Source organism: Rhincodon typus, chromosome 6 (assembly GCF_021869965.1).
Source record: "Rhincodon typus isolate 14 chromosome 6, sRhiTyp1.1, whole genome shotgun sequence".
In the NCBI taxonomy this organism is placed as follows: domain Eukaryota; kingdom Metazoa; phylum Chordata; class Chondrichthyes; order Orectolobiformes; family Rhincodontidae; genus Rhincodon; species Rhincodon typus.
Window position 1 is genome coordinate 18,370,808 of NC_063337.1, and position 17,757 is coordinate 18,388,564.

Consider the following 17,757-nt stretch of genomic DNA (forward strand, 5'->3'; position numbering starts at 1 on the left):
GAAGGATCAAGTGACATTTTACTGTACCAAAAATGTTTAAGTACAAGTCATATGGTTGCTGTTATGCTGCCTTTTGTCACTATTCACTGAGTCAGTTAGTACAGGTAGCATGCCACATTTCTTCTCTAGGCTGAGATAGTTTATGTTGTAGTAAATTTATGACAATTCTCTTTGAGATGGTAGAGAAAATTAATAGAACTTTCTGTTCCTTGTCAGAATCCAGTCACAATGCTTGGTAGGACATACGTGTACAAATTGGGCACACTTGATCAGGTTTATTTATGTTGCCACTCTGAGCAGTAGTATACAATAATCAACATCTGCATTCATACATGCTGAATAAAACAAATTTGCAGCTGAAGTAAGAGATGTCTAGGACTCATTTAATCTTGCTGTGTTCCTTCAGAAAATATTGGAAGGGGCAGGGGGGAAATGAATAAGTGAATTAAACATGCTAGCAAATTAATAACAAATAGGAAGGTAACTAGCGACCAACATTTTATACTTTCTAGAATGTCTACTGATATTTGTGTTCAACTATCCTCTTGCTATCCCTGTTGAACCCACTATTTCAGAGCAGACATCATCAGCTGCTTAACCTTTTCAACATCACATTTTGTCATAATAAAAGCTTGATTTTCTTTTTGCAGTAGGTTAAGTGTATCCACAATCATCATCCCTCTGGTCACTGAACCTTGCAACTCCACGCTTACACCATATCGTATGTGTTCTGTGACAACACTCTCATCAATAGCAGCTGCCATTGCAAATGAATCACAGGACAGAAATCCAGGTCCAAAATACATCTCTGTACCACCTTGCTTGCCTTTGGAAAATTTTTCACTGTGTGCAGTTATCTTCTTCATGAAGCAAGCTTTCTCGGTGTCTTGGTTTACCCACTCCTCAAAAAACTCCTGCAAATGGACAAAATGATAGGCTATTCACTTTTCACAACTTCCAAGTCGTCTCCTCTACATTCCATATTATCAAAACGAAAAAATAGCTTTCAAAATATTGTTTTTACTATCAATTGCCTCGTTATTTATGACAGTGAACATCTTAATATGTTGACATCTTTCCTTATAGTTACTGGGTAAACTGTGCACTAATTTTATAAGAGACCAGCTGTGAAAAAGCAAAAAGTCTAATGATGTGAAAAATACAGGTCTATAATATTCTATTGGCAATTATTGCATTAATTTCTCTCATTATAATCCAAATAATTAATATAAGCCATAAACTTATAGTCCTCTACATTTGTAAAATAATTCAACAACTTGTGACTACAACTGTAATAGTGGGACAAATACTTGAAGAGTATAAACTATAGAATTAAGGGGAATGTTTGATTACTCTACCAAACTGTCAGGGAGACGTGACAGTTGAATGGCCTTCTAGAAGGCGACGACGGAGTAGGCAGCATTCAAGCACCTGTGCCCCGGGCCCGTCCATTCTGTCCACTTTTTTAGTCTTCTTTTATTTTCTCTTCTTTTTCATGTTTCATTTCTCCTTTTTCTCTTCTTTTTTTTGGTGGAAGGTGGTATGAAGGCATCTTTGTCATGACCCAGAGAGTGGTGGCAGCCAATGAGCCCACCATGAGACCCGGAGAATGGTGGTGAGGCTATTGAGCCCAGAGCATGACCTGGAGAATGGCGGTGAGACAGTTAGTGAGTCCGGAGTGTGGCTCTGGAATTAGCGTCAAGGAGGCAGCTGGCAGACGAGTAAGCACGGGGACCTGGCATTGGCTGCTACATCAGTGGAGGCTGGCAGCAGCCATGGCATTGAGGTGGTTTTGGCCCAACATCCTTTCGGCGGCTTTTGCGATGTCTTCTTTCCCGGGATCAGTGACGAGATTCATCCTTGGGGTGGCTTCTGTGGTGTCTAGCGGCCCAGTATTCCAGCGGCCTGACGCGGATGGCCTGCTGCAGAGGTGGGTTCCATTCCAGTGTTCCATTCCAGCCTGGCATGGCTGTCTTGCAGCAGAACTGTCTTTTTCTGAACCCAGGAGCCGGGAATTGAACTAAAATGGACTTGGTCTCAATTTTCATTTTAATTTCTTCTTCTCTATGCCTTGTCTTATTAATATAGGCACTGTGGCAAGGCAACTTAATCATTTTTCACTGTTATATTTTGTAAAAAATTCAAGTGACAATAAATGACTATTCTATTCTATTGTTCTATGCTGCACCATTCTCTGATTCTAAGAAGTGAAGTAGAGACAGTGACAGTGGAATTCAACTATATGGATCCGCTTTTGTTTGCACGACAGAAGTCCTAAGTCCTGAACATAGTATATGTCAGATGGATTTGTTTAGGTCTCTGACAATGCAACCTGCATGGTGCAGCCTGATTGTCAGACCTTGGCATGAATGTCTGCTCAAGACTTGCAAAGTGGCAGAATCTCTTGGGCTACAGCATGATTTGGAAAAGGAACATAAATAATAGAGGTGGAAGGCAATTGCAGAGGGAGGAGAACACGAACCAGAACAGGAGTCTTATAGACACTAAAGTTCCTGAAGAAATATTCTTCCAACTTCCACTCAGCCAGGTGCAGTGTCTGAAGTGAGTGAGTCTCATCAACAAAGTAATTATTGATCCTCCTGCAGCCAAAGCTGCAACGGTACTGCAAGGTGTGAATGATGCTGCCATTGGCAGTGACAGATCATGAAGCTCCTGACAGGATGTTGCAACATTCCCTTCCAAACCAACAAGTCACCATAACATCTCCAAGATCAGAGCAAAGTTAATGGAAAAGCAGCTAGTTGGAGACCTGATCCTTTAAATAGTTCTCGTGAAGCCTCCCTCCTGCATCTCTAGTTGTCTATCATCATCATGCATTGTATTACATTGACTAAAATGGTCCAGGTTTTAAAAAGACACAGTTAAATCTGCCTGAGAATCTATTTGACCTCATTATCTGCCCTCTACAAATATTTCTGGAATACGCACAGCATACTTACAAGAATGACCTTCCCAGCATGAAGCGCCACCTATGCTCTGTCAGAAGTGACCAGAATCACTCTACCTGCCATTTTGAGGATATCCCTTTATCCTACTTTAAGTATCAGCCTCAGAAGCATTACACAACTGAATTTTGAGGCCTTTTATTTTCTTCCTGATGCAAATTTTATCATTTCTTGAATATTTCTTTACCTCCTAGCTGCACTTTGAAATGTAAGAATTATTCTTCAGATCTCAGCATCAGTCTTTTGTAGTTGTCTGTAATAATTAATGAGTGGCAAATGTACAATGTTTACCTCTTTACAGCAGGTAGGTAAAAAAGTCAGTTGGGGATACCAATCTAGTTTTAAGCTGCCACAGCATAGCACCATCTTAATTTCAGCTGATCTGAATTTCATTTTTAGGATTAATGTCTTTTTCAGTGCACGTGCTCTGACAGCAGATAAATAATGTGACAAATAGCCTCGAAATTGCTGCCAATGACATCAGTGCACAAGTGATTACTATATTCTTATAATTGTCTTTCATATGTGAATTCCATCCAGACATTTTTGTTTGTATTTAATGCTTCTATTCAAGCAGTCTTGTGAATGCCTCATGTATGTCTGCTAAACTACCAATGTCAAATTCTAACTTTTATTTTAAAAAAATCAATTGTCTTCAGTTTTTAAAATACATTATTATTTGATATTTTTCTCCAAATAATGTGCTGACATAACCCATACATATGCAAAAAAAATGCATGTCTATTTTTAGTTTTTGATTTTATGTTTACAATGTAATTCAACAACTTACCCAAGGCAGTGCCTGACGAAGACAATATTCCCAAGTTGCAATATACATGGGGCATGCAAAATGATTCAGGACAATATAAGCTGCTTCAGGATCTGTTGCAAAGTTAAACTCAGAACACATTGTTACATTGCCCCTGCCTGAAAATAATAAAAATCTTCAAATGAAATTAATTCCATCACAGCTTTAAAAGCCTCTTAATCTTATCAACTTTAACAGTGGTAAAAATAAATGTTTAGCATTTAAATTAAAACATAAATACTGCATGGAATTATCAACTATCCACTATAATAAAATGCGTTCACTTTAAGAAATCAAATGCCCATTTTACGCATTTTGAAAATGTTGCCATGGGAGACATTAGTGCAATATTGGTCAAATATTACTATTAAACTCAACTTAACTTTCAAAGGTTAAATTCACAGATTATTAGGCCTGAGCCACATAGATTAGGATTTAGATGTAACAAGTGCTGCAATAAAGAGGTTCTGCTCAAGGCAAAAGGGCAGAGTTTAGAGAAGCCATTATGTTTAAGGCATGTAAAACAATCCACTGATATGACGAAGTGGAATGTGTTCCTTATCTTATGTGCTTACAAATACAGCTTTCGTGATTGGAACAAATGGTTCTCAAATAAAGCACATATTGATTTGTAACAAACTTCTTTTCACTAACTATGTAGTCACTCCACCTTTGAAGATTGAAATACAAGCGAAAGACATAAATATCTTGTTGGGGTACATTTGGTGCACTTGGATCATGCTATTATACGAGCAGCTATTTTGGAATTTGGGAATTCAGACAGTTTATTAGAGTGCTATCAGTGTTGGCAAAGGAGGGGTGTGCACAACATGTAGGCAAACTGCCAGGTTATCCTAGACAGGCCTGTCCTCAGGCTAGGTTTGGGATTCTTCTTGCCTGGGTACATTGTTCTTTCTGGAGGGCCTCACCAGCGGTAGATTATCCCCACAGGAAGAAGCCCTTGCCTTTTAAACTTACCCTCATCCTTGACCACTCTAGAGCCTGATTTTCTAATCCCTGTGAGGCCAGGCTCCCTCCAACCTCTGCCAGCCTCTGAATGACTGGCAGCTTTTGGAGAGTCCCACAAGACCTGGGCCCCTGAAGGCAGGTGAGGAAGTAAGAAGCATATGTGTGGTCACTCAAATCTATTTACAGTTTCCTAGAGGTTCAGTGAGTGCAGACGTAGTATCCCACACTCAATTATCAATTCCCAGACTACTTTCCTGGCGTAGGCCTGAATTACACTCTTTTGATCATCATACTTCGCAACTCCTATCATTGTTTCTCTCACTCTAAGAACTTCTTCACAAACTCATCAGAACAGGAACACGTGGGAAAGTAGTGGCATAATGATATCATTAGGCCAGTAATCCAGGCCACCGAAAAAATATGGTTCACATCCCACCATAACAGACACAGGTCAGAAATGAAACTGAATACTCTCCACTTTTGCCTGATGGATGCAGCGCCAACAACATTCAAGAAGCTTGATACAATCCAGTACAAAGCAACCTGCATGATTTGTACCCCATCCACCACTTTCAACATTTAGTCCTTTACCACCACCACAGCAATGTGTCTACAACCATCTACAGGATTCAATGCAGCAACTCACTCAAGCCTCCTACACTGTAGCTGGGACAAAATTCTGGAACTCCTTTCCTAACAGTTCTCTGGGTGTATCTACAGCACAAGAAGGCAGCTCACCACCACCTGCTCAACGGCAATTAAGGTTAAGCAATAAATGCTGGCCTAGACAGTGATGCCCTTTATAAAAAAATTCACCACCTTATTGACATCCTTTACCCATCCTTCACAGTCAGCTTCTGCAACCATTGCCACGCCCTCTCCTTAATACAATCCATCTTTCACAATCAGCTCTTCTCTATTTTTATGAGAGAATATGGAATTCTAGGGAGAGGCAGAGAACTGCAGGTTGTTCCCTGGCAAGGGATATATTGATGGCCATTGGAAGGTGCACACACCCCCCAGATCCACTGTGGAGGAGGCATTGATTCATGAAAGTATAGATGTCAGCATTGAGCTGCTGCAATAGCCTGAACCTTAGAAAGCATTAATTCTCAGATGTGCTGAAAGATCTGATCCTCTGTCACATCTTTCCAACTGGATCACCGTGACCACTCTTTCTATCCAATGAAGTGACCTCTGCAAGTGGACATGGCAGCCACTGTTGCTGCTCCTCGTCCACGTAAAAGACCAAAGTTTGAGTTGAATATGCTGCTATCATGTCGCACAGAAATTGAGATCATGGTGAGTGAATTACGAAGTCGGTAAGATGATTTCCAAAAAATTGGAATTTGCCTGAGAAACAATAAAATCAGACTCTCACAGCAAATAAAAGCACATATTATAGATGGAGGAACAGGTAGTGTTGAGGAAGCAGGGAGGACTTGGACAGGTTAGGAGAGTGGGCAAAGATGTGGCAGATGGAATACAGTGTGGGATGTGTACAAGATTATGACTTTGGTAGGAAGAATAGAAGCATAGACTATTTTCTAAATGGGGAAAGGCTTCAGAATTCTAAAGCACAAAGGAACTTAGGGGTCCTCCTTCAGGATTCTCTTAAGGTTAACATGCAGGTTCAGTTGCCAGTGGGAAGGCAAATGCAACGTGAGCATGCATTTCAAGAGGGCTAGAATACAAGAGCAGGGATGTACTTCTGAGGCTGTATAAGGCTCTGGTCAGACCTCATTTGGAGCAAAATGGGCAGTTTTGGGCCCCATATCTAAACAAAGATGTGTTGGCCTTGGAGGGGGTCCAGAGGAGGTTTAGAAGACTGATCCTGGGAATGAAGGGCTTATCAGGAGGAGCAGTTGAGGACTCTGGATCTGTACTAGATGGAATTTAGAAGGATAATGAAAGATCTGATTGAAACTTACAGAATACTGAGAGGTCTGGATAGAGTAGGCATGGAGATGTTTCCAGCAGTAGGAGAGATTAGGACCCAAGAGCACAGACTCACGGTGAAGGGATGATCCTTTTGAACTGATATGAGGAGGAATTTCTTCAGCCAGAGGGTGGTGAATCTGTAGAACTCATTGCCTGCAGAGGCCAAAACGCTGAGTATTTTTAAAACAGAGATAAATAGGTTCTTAGTTCATTAGGGGATCAAAGGTTATGGGGAGAAGGCTGGACAATGTGGTTGAGAACAATATGAGCCACTGAATCGTGTAACAGACTCGATAGGCTGAATGGCCTAATTCTGCTCCTGTATCTTACGGTCTACTGCAGATGCTGGAGATCGAAGAAGAGTCATTTTGGACTCAAACATTAATCGTTTTCTCTGTCCACAGATGTTGGCAGGCCTGTTAAGTTCCTCAAGCATTTTTTTCACACCACGATTCTTGTGGATACAAACCTTTCACATAGGTTGGTTGACTCTCTCTATTTAAAGGACTTTCAGCCAGCTAGTTTTACTTATCAATGACTTGCTACTGCATTCTCACCTCATCGACCATGGTGAATTCTACACTGCTTGAGAAACCTGTGTGCTGGTTGTTAAAGTCAGAATCTTCATACAATCAACAAAAAATTGGCTATTTAAATAATTAAATTACATGATCACCGGATCTGTGTGGTTCCCACACTCATCCAACCAGAATCCAGAAAAAGCCAGAAGTAGACAGAATCATGCTGAATTCCCAAACTGCCAGTCTTTTCAGTACTTTAACCTCCACTTGCACCATTTCCACCACCATCTGCATCACCTACTGCCCCCTTGCCACACTCCATCTCTATCCTCCCCACTCTAGTTTTAGGAGTTAAAATTACACTCATGGAATATGTTGTACACAGTGAGTTAAATTTCTTCTCTAGAGACTATTATTTTCAGAGTTTCTCTAATAACTTATTGGATAACTATATGGACGATGAGCTGGTAATCCATAAAGACCAGAAAGCAATCACCTTTGATTGATGTTTGCTCCTGTCAGCTTGGGGAACGTAGGAGAGAAAAACAGCCCACACTACCTTCATATTGAAAGTATGGGGATTTCAATATGAGATAATAATCAAGTCAGGTTTAGGTATGAAGCCACATGACCTGGATAGAATGATGAAAAAGCTGTATGACATACTTTCCATGTTTCCTCCCATGATGTATAGATGTCTCAACTTTGCTGGAAAAGTGGGATCCATTTTAAATGCCAGGGCAACATTGGTGAGGGGGCCAATAGCCACAAGAGTGACCTGTTGAGCAAAGAATAAATTCTTAGCACAGTGACGGACAGTATTGTTATAGTTGGCTTGTACAACTGGGAAATACAACAGATACTGCAATATAGAAGATCATAGAATCCCTACAGTGTGGAAACAGGCCCTTCGGCCCAACAAGTCCACACCGACCCTCAGAGCATCCCACCCCCACCCATCCCCCTGTAATCTACCTAATTTACACATCCCTGATCACTATGGGCAACGTAGCATGGCCAATCCACCTAGCCTGCCCATCTTTGGACTGTGGGAGGAAACCGGAGCACCTGGAGGAAACCCACGCAACAAGGGGAGAATGTGCAAACTCCACACAGACAGTTGCCCAAGGGTGGAATCAAACCTGGGTCCCTGGCACTGTGAGGCAGCAGTGCTAACCACTGAGCCACCATTCATTCCTTTTTCAGTTTTGCAGAGTCCTTGTACCAAGAATTAGATTTACATTCTGGTTTGTTTCATCAGTAGCTTGAATTCCAACCTGACATTCAAACATTCTTGTTGGACAGTCCTGTCATCTCATTAGAATCAACTTTGTGCAAAATCAGACATCATCAGTCATGCCCCACAAAAAGACCAAGGAACTATGGATGCTGGAAAACAGAAGCAAAATCATAAATTGCTGGAAAAACTCAGCAGGTTTGGTAGCATTTTTGTGGAGGGCAAGCAGAGTTAATGTTCTTTAGAACCTGAAGAAGGAGCACTGGTCCCGAAATGTTAACTCTACTTTCTCTCTACAGATGCTGCCGAAGCTGCTGAATTTTTCTAGCAATTTCTGTTTTTGTTGCCCACAAAAATTATTGGCCATATTGGAAGACAATCTCTGAACAGCTAGATGTGAATAGTGTTGTTGGATATCTACTCCACCTAGCTGGCTGTGGGAGATGGTTGTTACTGCAGAATGAAAATGCATTTTAAAGTTTCCACCTAAATGAAGTGACAAGGTATGGAGAGAAACTAGTTCTTCTTATGAAGGAGTACAGTGTAAGACATTAAAATTAGATCTAAGTCATCATTGGTGTTGTCGGAAAATACATATTCACATGAATTGTAATGATAATCTACAGATTTTGCCCTAAAAGGCTGTTGAAAACAGTTATGTTGAAAGATTCATAACTGAGTTAGTAATTTTTTTAATTAGGTAAGTGTTTAAAGGGTTACAGAATCAAGGCATTAGATGACATTAATATGCCCATTAGCCATGACCTGCTTGAACAGTGAAACGGCTATCAGGGGCTAACTTAGCTGGTCCTGTTCTCTGTTCATCTGACTACTAGAACTTTATTTCCTGGTGCACATCCATCTCACCTTACCAGCATGTTCAGTGGCTATTCTTATCATGGCATTCACTGCATGTTCAGCTTGTATGTGTTCCAACCCCGGAGCATTAGGATCTGGAACATCACCCAGACCATCCTTTCCATGGTAATGATCCGCATTTAACTGATGTCCCAGGAGAGAGGCACCTGCACCTCGGAACACAGGAATCTGCAATTATAAAACAAATAAATTTACTGGCTTTTAAGGGAAGAATGCAGTTCACTAGTTCTCCATAATTTGGTAAGATCAGAATGGGAGGATGTGAGAAAAAGAAACAATTGCCTTATGCATCAGAATTTTGAACATTGGAACCTGGTTCAACATCAAATTCTGACCTGCCCATCTCCTCCACTTGATATCCATACAGATCTAGCCTTCCTAAAGCCAGGTATTTTGATGCCATATTTCTTTGATTTAATTTATATTGTCACACATAGCATGCAGAACAATTCTTTCTCTTCTGTACTGAAAATTATTTTTAAGCATCTGATCAGACAAAAATATTACACAATTGACACACATTGTACAAGTACTGTATTGCAGCATAGTCTTAACATTGTTAAAGGGAAATTCATGAAGTTGTCAAACATTTGAAATAAACTAGATGGCTTGCAAATATTTGGAGTTAAAATAGTGGATAAATTCCCTATGTGCGAAATTCAAGTTGAGCTGTTAGGTTGACCAACAGGATGTATCCATTTCCCTTAGAAGTACTAATAATCTTTCTTAAAAATACTGTGCCTTTATCCATAATCATCATCACATACCTCTGTTCTCCGGCAAACCTGCAGTACTCGAAGTACATTTTTGCACACATTTTCAATTCTTGTGTTTCCGTGAGTACATGTTATACCCAGGATGTGCACGTTTGAAGCTGCAAGAGCCATCATCATTGCTTGGGCATCGTCCACTCCACAGTCAAGATCTAACAGCAACAGCTTTTTTGCCATTCTAAATTCTGTTAAAAAAGATTGAGCTTAATAGGATTGTTGTTCTGATAATCATACTTTGGTAGCACTGAATGCTGGTAAATCATAGAATCTGTACAGTGTGGAAGCAGGCCATTAGGCCCATTGAGTCTACAGTGACCCTCCACAGAACCTCCCACCTAATCCTTGTAACCCTGCATCAACCATGACTAATCCACCTAGCCTGCACATTCCTGGACACTATGGGCAATTTAGCATCACCAATCCATTTAACTTGCATATTTTCAGAGTGTGGGAGGAAACCAGAGCGCCTGGAGGAAACCCATACAGGCATGGGGAGAATGTGCAAACTCCACACACACAGTTGCCTTACTGTCAAATTGAACCTGTTCTTTGGTGCTGTGAGGCAGCAATGCTAACCACTCGGCCACTGTGCCACTCTTGCCTGTGGAGAGTTGTAAGTTTAATGAATGGCAAGCATTGTTTATTTTCTGCTGACTTCAAAATCCGAGCCATGATATCTTGGCAAAGTTAGTGCTAAAGCTTTATATTACATAACTCTACTGCTCCTGATAAGCTGAACAACACTGAGGTAGATTATATTGTCTCTCCCAGCTACTCGATTCCAGTATTTTGTAAATCTCTACTGCCAGTTTTCCAACTCTCACTCTTAGGCACCATTTATGTACTGAGATTTGGTGATATTTGCATTTCTCCTCTTTATAAAATCAACATTTATTGCAAAATTTAGCATACGTGAAGCAAGTGGACATGAAATCCAGAACTAAACATCTTTATATGAACCAGTTGAGTCAGGTTTGGGAATATCCAATTTCCATCTTTTTCTAACCTTATGTAGTTCACAGACCAACAATAACCTTAAACATAACAGGCAGTATTTATATTTGTCTAGGGTGGAATTTGAAAACCAGCAAATATTAATTTGCAGCCTGTTTAAAGTTCTGTCAAATTTTCTCTTCTAAACCAGAAGTGACTAACTGTTTACTAGCACATCTGGAATTATGGAAACGGCGGCCACAGGGATCACTGAACTAACCTGTATAAACTAATTTTTTGATGGAACCAACCAAACATTAAACATGTAATTTAAGTGAACTGTTCTTGACATGCTAGGAAAGGTCTCTGAATTTAGCACTACGATCACAAATGCTCAGATCAAGCACATGCTGTCCCATAGGTAAATTCCTTCGCTTTTTACCTCTATGAAACCGAAAGATCGGTTCCTTCCACATGCTCCTCCAGCACGTCCCAGCCCATCTTAGATGGAATTAGACTCAAAGTTCCCTCTGATTTTATTCCCTATGGGTGACGAGGTGTTCAGCAATCAGATTGCTTCAATCATCACTATAATTATATTCTTTTTGGCTGCCAGTTGCATTTTACATCATATTGTAAATGCTCAAATCAAGGTAATTACATCAAAATTATGAACCATTTAAGAATGAGACACCAACACCATATACTACTTACCTGGTAGACAAGATTGTAAAGTTTCTGAATCCCAGCACCAGATATCAATAAAAGTGTTCTGTTGTTTTTTTGTCTCCTTAGAGATCTGATCATTTCAGTGCTGCTCAATTGTTGATCTTGAGCAAATATTTGCTGAAGTTTTTCTCACAAGGTAGGTGTGAGCACTGTTTTCTGTGTATTATACACTAGATGGATTTATTCAGTAATTTTGCTTTTAAAAATATATTTTGTGTGTTGAATGGAGTAAAAGCCAATTTAATGCATATTATGCATATATTTAGTGATTATTTTAAAAACACATTAAACAGCTCAACAAAGAATGCTGCTATAATCTTGCGACTGGATTTAGCAATAACTTTCTGAAAGTTTCTCAGAAGTCAACACCAGCCAGATAAGCAACATCTCACGCACCTTCTGATGAGACTGGAATGCCAAACTAATGCATTATAAGCTGTTGCAGAGCCAACTGTCTTAAAGAAAAAAGACACAATAGATCACAAGTTGTAACTATCTTATAAGAAGATATGTTAATGATTCAGTACAGAATAGGTCCTTTGGCCCATCGAGTCTGTACTGCCAAAATTACTCTTATAATTACTCTTATAAATAATCTATAATTATTAATAGTAAGCCCAAGTCAGAGATGTTGGCCATTCCCTCCTCACTATCAAAAGCCGCAGACAATCCCTTCCAGGTGAAGCAGTGAGTTACCTGCACTTCATTCAATTTAGTCTACTGTATTCACTGCTCACAATGTGGTCTCCTCTACAATGGGGAGATAGATCACAGACTGGGTGATCGCTTTGCAGAACACCTACATTCTGTTGGCAAAAATAACCCTGAGCATCTGGTTGCCTGCTATTTCAACACACCACTGTGTTCTCTGGCAAACATCTCTGTCTCAGGTTTGCTGCAGTGCTCCAGCGAACCTCAGCACAAGCTGGAAAAACATCACCTCATTTTCCATTTGGGAACCCTGCAGCTGTCAGGATTCAATAGTGAATTCAAGTAATTGTTTGGGCCTGAGCACCTTCTCCCATGTCCTTACCCAAAACCCCACATAGCAGGTCTTGTTATTACATGGGCTGCTACCATTAGTAACCCATTGCCAGTTACTAATGGTCCCCACCACTAGCTATTCATTCTCACAGGCTGACCTTTACCTATTCCTTTGTCTGCTCAACTGATTTTTCTTGCTTTCTGGGCTCCATCTCAACCTTTTTTTTACTCCCTGTCCCTCCTTATTTCTAACATATATATCAACCTTTTCGTAGCTGAAATGAGTTCTGAAGAAGACCTAAAACCTTCACTCTGCTTTCTCTCCACAGATGTTGCCAGATCTGCTGAGTTTTTCCAGCAATTTCTGCTTCTGATTTCCAGCATCCGCAGTTCTTTGGCTTTTTGTCCAGTCACACAGCCTTCCACCACCACCCTCTAACACATGTGCTCCCTCATCCTTCACACATTTTCAAGCAACTTTTGTCAACTGTCTGCAAATGAAATCAGACCTGCTGAGCTTCTCCAGCAATTTTTGTTTTTGATTCTAAAATATGCCTGCCTTTCTGTCACTATGCCTTTAACACTGGATGCTTGTCTTATTAGTATTCTCAGAAATGAGTAAAAAGGAATATCATTTGCAATGAATTTGGGGTATGAGTTCTTGGTGACGTCCTGATATCTACGATAACATCCAATCATACTTTGTGGGAAGAAAAGCGATATCAAAAAAAAATTCTCAGGTAACTTGTGAAACAATCCAAAACCAAATGAGGAAAATGTGGTCTAGGTTTTCAAGTTGATCTATTTGTTGGGGGTGGGGGGGGTTTGAAGACACAGACACACCTACCTTTCTGAGGAAAATTGCTACAAATATTTGCTAAGGATCAACGAGTGAGCAACGTTGAAAGTTGTGCTTTTGATCTCTAAGGAAACCAAAGGGCTATAAACAGAAACCTCCCATTATGCGCCGGTTAACCAACCGTTCGATCTTCTCTGCCAAATAAAGTACTTGTTCAGCGCTTCAATAATTACCTTTGGTTCAGAGATATTACGAACTGCAGATGCTGGAGAATCTGAGATAACAAGGTATAGAGCTGGATGAACACAGCAGGCCAAGCAGCATCAGAGGAGCAGGAAGGCTGAAGCAAGTAAACAAGGATTTTCTGAAGGAGGTTCTAGGCCCGAAACGTCAGCTTTCCTGCTCCTTTGATGCTGCTTGGCCTGCTGTGTTCATCCAGCTCCACACCTTGTTATCTCATAATTACCTTTGGCTTTGGATTTATAGCATACCTCTGTTGACACTGCGACAACAGGAGGTAAACAAGCAAACACGGAAGAAACATGGAAGGAGGCAGTAAAATCAGAGGCGGGGGTTGTGGGGCGCCGCTGGGCTGGAAGACCTTCGGGCTGAGTTAAGTTAGCGGTGAGCCACGATCGGCCGGCTGCAAACGGCCGTTAACGGCTGTGCGCGCGCTGCCACACAGGTGTCCCTCGAGACCAAGGTGCCCGCGTTATCTATGTCTCACTCACTCCTCTGAACGCTGTTCGGGTTTCTGATGGAAGGTCACCGACCTGGATCTTCCTCTCTCCAGAGATGCTGCTTGACCTACTGATCATTTCCACGGCCCTATTTCTGCATTCTAGTTCAGAGATGTCCAGCACCTCTGCCGCCTCCAGTGATTCTGATTTTGTACCAGGATGGCATTTCACCAACATACTGAGTGTTTTGTTTTATTTTTAATTGATAAACGCCTTGGCCAAGGGTTGTCAGGTTGGAGCTGTCATGAATTTTCCAATGATTTTAACAGTCTGCACCTCACGTTAGTGTCAAGGATTTTCTTTAATGTGTGGGCAAAGCTTTCAACGGGATATTGGATAATTATCTGGAGAAAGATTATTGCAGGGGCTACAAATGGGCAAAAGGTGGCATTAGCTAAAAAGCTCTTAAGGAGAACTCTCTTACGTACAGTGGACTGAATGGTTTCCTTCTCGGATTCCAAGCTGGACTTAATGGTCTCCTTGACCTGATATGAATGTCCAGTTCCAGGAGCAGCAAATATTATAAGGAAGCAAACAATTCTTTTACGCTGACTCCCCCAGTTGGTATGTGGATCCAATTAACATCAACAGCACAGGGTTTGATCTCTGCTCTGACCGAGGTAACTCAAGGCCTGCTTCTTCACCCCACCCACAGTAAAAATTCACAGCACCCACTTCTGGTTTGGCAGATAATTGCCAAGGACTTATCTTCAGGCTTAGAATTCAAGAAGCAATTAGTTCCCTACTACACCCTATGTTTTTTTGGAAGTTAAAGGAATTTAAACTATAACAGTGAGACAGCTTGTATTGAATCTATGTATTTTTCAGTCCCCCTGCTAAATTCAAGGGGCATTCCCTGAAATGCCTAAAATAAATGGTAATCCCCTTAAATATGGAAATTGGAGATTTAATTTTGAGTGGCTCTGGTGTTCTTCAGAATCTTTAGAATCATCCCCATGTCTGCCAATTCCAGAAACACGTATTTGTTCTTGGGACTTTTGAACAGAAAATTGGGCAAAGCATTAAATGGCCACCAATAATCTACTGCCCATTTGACTTTTGCCCAAGACCACTTTATGTAACTTGTTACCATCAAGGCTATTGTTATCAGAAATACAAAAATTAAGGAAGCAGTTAAAAGGGAGAAGTGACATTTTCACCAACATCACCAAATACGTTAGTAATGAGATATATAATGAAATCCTTGTTTACTTGCTTCATTAATTATCTTTCTTGTAGTGTATCTTGAATATAAAAAGAGGAAAATTGTACGTTAGAAAATCTCTGCATTGAAATAATATCTAACAGTGGGGATTGAACAACAGTAAGCACAAGTCCACAAAACAATTGGATGAAGAGCTTGAGCCTTAGTAATTCAGTGGCCCCAAAGCCTTGTTCTTTTCAATTAATCTGGCACAAGTGGGAGCCAGTAGACTAAAACTACAATGTCAGCTCTACATTCAAATGCCAGTCAGGATTTTTGTTGTTCATGACAAATTAATGTTCATTCATTACACCATTTATTATTCTCACAGCGTCACACACACATTCAGTAGCATTACCATTGAAATGGTCATTGTAATGGACCACAAACCCCTACTAGGGCTACTTAAAGAAGACAAAATGGTGTCGCCCATTGCTTATGGTCAAATTCAGTGGTGGGCCTTTATTGTCAGTGCGTACAAGTACAAGTTGGAACACTGTCCAGGAGGCCAAGTGGTTAATGTGGATGCCTTGAGCTGCCTCCCATTGGCAGATACTCCACAGGTGTTGGCTCCCCTGGAAGACTCTATTCTAGTTTTAAACTTTCTGGACTTCCTTATGGTCACTGCTGACAATATTTGATTGTGGACACGAAAAGATCCTGTCCTGGCAAAACTAAAACAGTTGGTGGTATTGGGGGAAACGGAAGGTCCATCACAACCAGGATTGAAACATTTCTGAACCCAGTGAGACCAGATCACTGTAGAGGATGGCATATTTCTATGGGGAGTGATTGTCCTGAGTAAAGGTCACTGCCACGTACTGGCTGAATTCCACCAGGGTCATCCACGGCTTTCCAAATTGAAGATATTGGCAAGAACTTGTGTCTGGTGGCCAGAATTGGGTGCTGACATAGCTGCGTTGGTGGTGTAGTGCCCAGAGTGCCAACAAGGACAGAAATTGTTGTTAGTGACATTCATGGGAATGGCCAGGTAAACCCTGACTCAGTTACATGTCAATTATGCCAGTCCTTTCATGGGTGGAATGTTCTTGGTCATTGTGGATGCCCATTCAAAGCGATTGGATGTGCATAGAGCTCATTCAGCAAACTCAGGGACAGTTGAAAATCTGCAAGCACTGCTCATGATATACAGACTCCCGGAAGTATTGGTCACGGACAGTGGTAGATCAATTACCAGCAGGGAATTCGAGTATTTCCTAAAGTCAAATGGCATTCGGCATGTAAGGACAGCTCCATACCAGCCATCATCCAATGGTCTGGCAGAAAGAATGGCCCAAATATTGAACGCAAGCTTAAGGAAACAGCCTACAGCTTCACTCAATACCAAACTGTCCCAGTTCCTGTTCGATTATAGGACCACCACTCATGCACCTAAAGGGATAGTTTCAGCAGAGTTGCTGATGGGGATAAGACTCTGCACCAGGTTAAACCTGATATTCTTGGACTTGGTGGCAGGGGAGGATGAAATGGTAACAGGAATGCCAATGCCGGCCATATGCTCCCTCTAAGTGAGAGAGACACTTTGCTTCAGGGAATGAAGTTTCATGCCGGAACCACAGAAATGGCCCTGCATGGGTACAAGGCGAGGTCAATGTGAGATCATGTCCCGTGACTTACAAAGTTCAAGTAGGTGAGGCAGTCTTGAACAAACATGTGGACCACCTGAAAGCTGCTACCTTGCAATTGGGCGGGAGCAAAACATACCTGGCTGCTCAGAATAACCAAAATGTTCTCCCCCTTCGTCTAGCATCTAGGAAACTTCAGAGTCTGAGATAGATGTAGCCTTGATACCATTACCATGAGAAGAAGAGGAGGAAACTCTCTGGATGCAAGAAACGGGCTACATTCCAGTACAGGCCATCCGTGTCCAAGTCCGAGTCAGAGGAATTAACCTGGGGTGAAAGTGTCACAGGAGAAGCTACCAGAGAAAGAGCAGTCCTATATTCCTGGACTTAGTGGGGGAGGGAGGTGATTGGAACCAGATGGATCTTATTGACTATGATATCCTTGATTGAAGTTGTTAACCTGGGCCAATCAGGAAGCCCTGGCTGACAGAGGTAAGCAGGGATTCAGAGAGTCTCCTGAATTCAGGGACTGACTCTGAGCTGGCAGGCCACAGACAGTGCACTGTGCACATGTGAACAGAGGGTGACATGGTGACAGGATACCGACCTCTGTGCAGTTATTTTGCACCATTTATCCTATAAAAGAGGGGAATGCTTATTGGTTGGTGTAGGAGCATTACCGCGCCCC

At 41.3% G+C, this 17,757-nt stretch overlaps 1 protein-coding gene across 1 annotated transcript; it reads right to left on the bottom strand.

Annotated features, from left to right (window-relative positions):
* Nucleotides 1-558: 558 nt before the first annotated feature.
* On the bottom strand, nt 559-14,362 carry LOC109937701 (inosine-uridine preferring nucleoside hydrolase-like). Its single transcript, XM_020536205.2, has 6 exons — nt 14,313-14,362; nt 10,089-10,279; nt 9,310-9,489; nt 7,872-7,983; nt 3,757-3,893; nt 559-914 (listed from the first exon to the last, which is right to left on the bottom strand). Exons 2-6 carry the CDS (start codon nt 10,269-10,271, stop codon nt 567-569), a joined length of 960 nt encoding a protein of 319 aa, XP_020391794.1. The 5' UTR covers nt 10,272-10,279; nt 14,313-14,362; the 3' UTR covers nt 559-566.
* Between the last annotated feature and the right edge of the window lie 3,395 nt (nt 14,363-17,757).

Bases quoted from the DNA above. Each gene is read 5' to 3' on its own strand.
- LOC109937701 (XM_020536205.2), bottom strand. From the start codon at position 10,271: ATGGCAAAAAAGCTGTTGCTGTTAGATCTTGACTGTGGAGTGGACGAT. The intron at 7,984-9,309 runs GTGAGATGGATG...TTTGCTCAACAG, and splicing joins CCACTGAACATGCTGGTAAG to GTCACTCTTGTGGCTATTGG. The intron at 3,894-7,871 runs GTATGTCATACA...TATTATTTTCAG, and splicing joins CATGGGAGGAAACATGGAAA to GCAGGGGCAATGTAACAATG.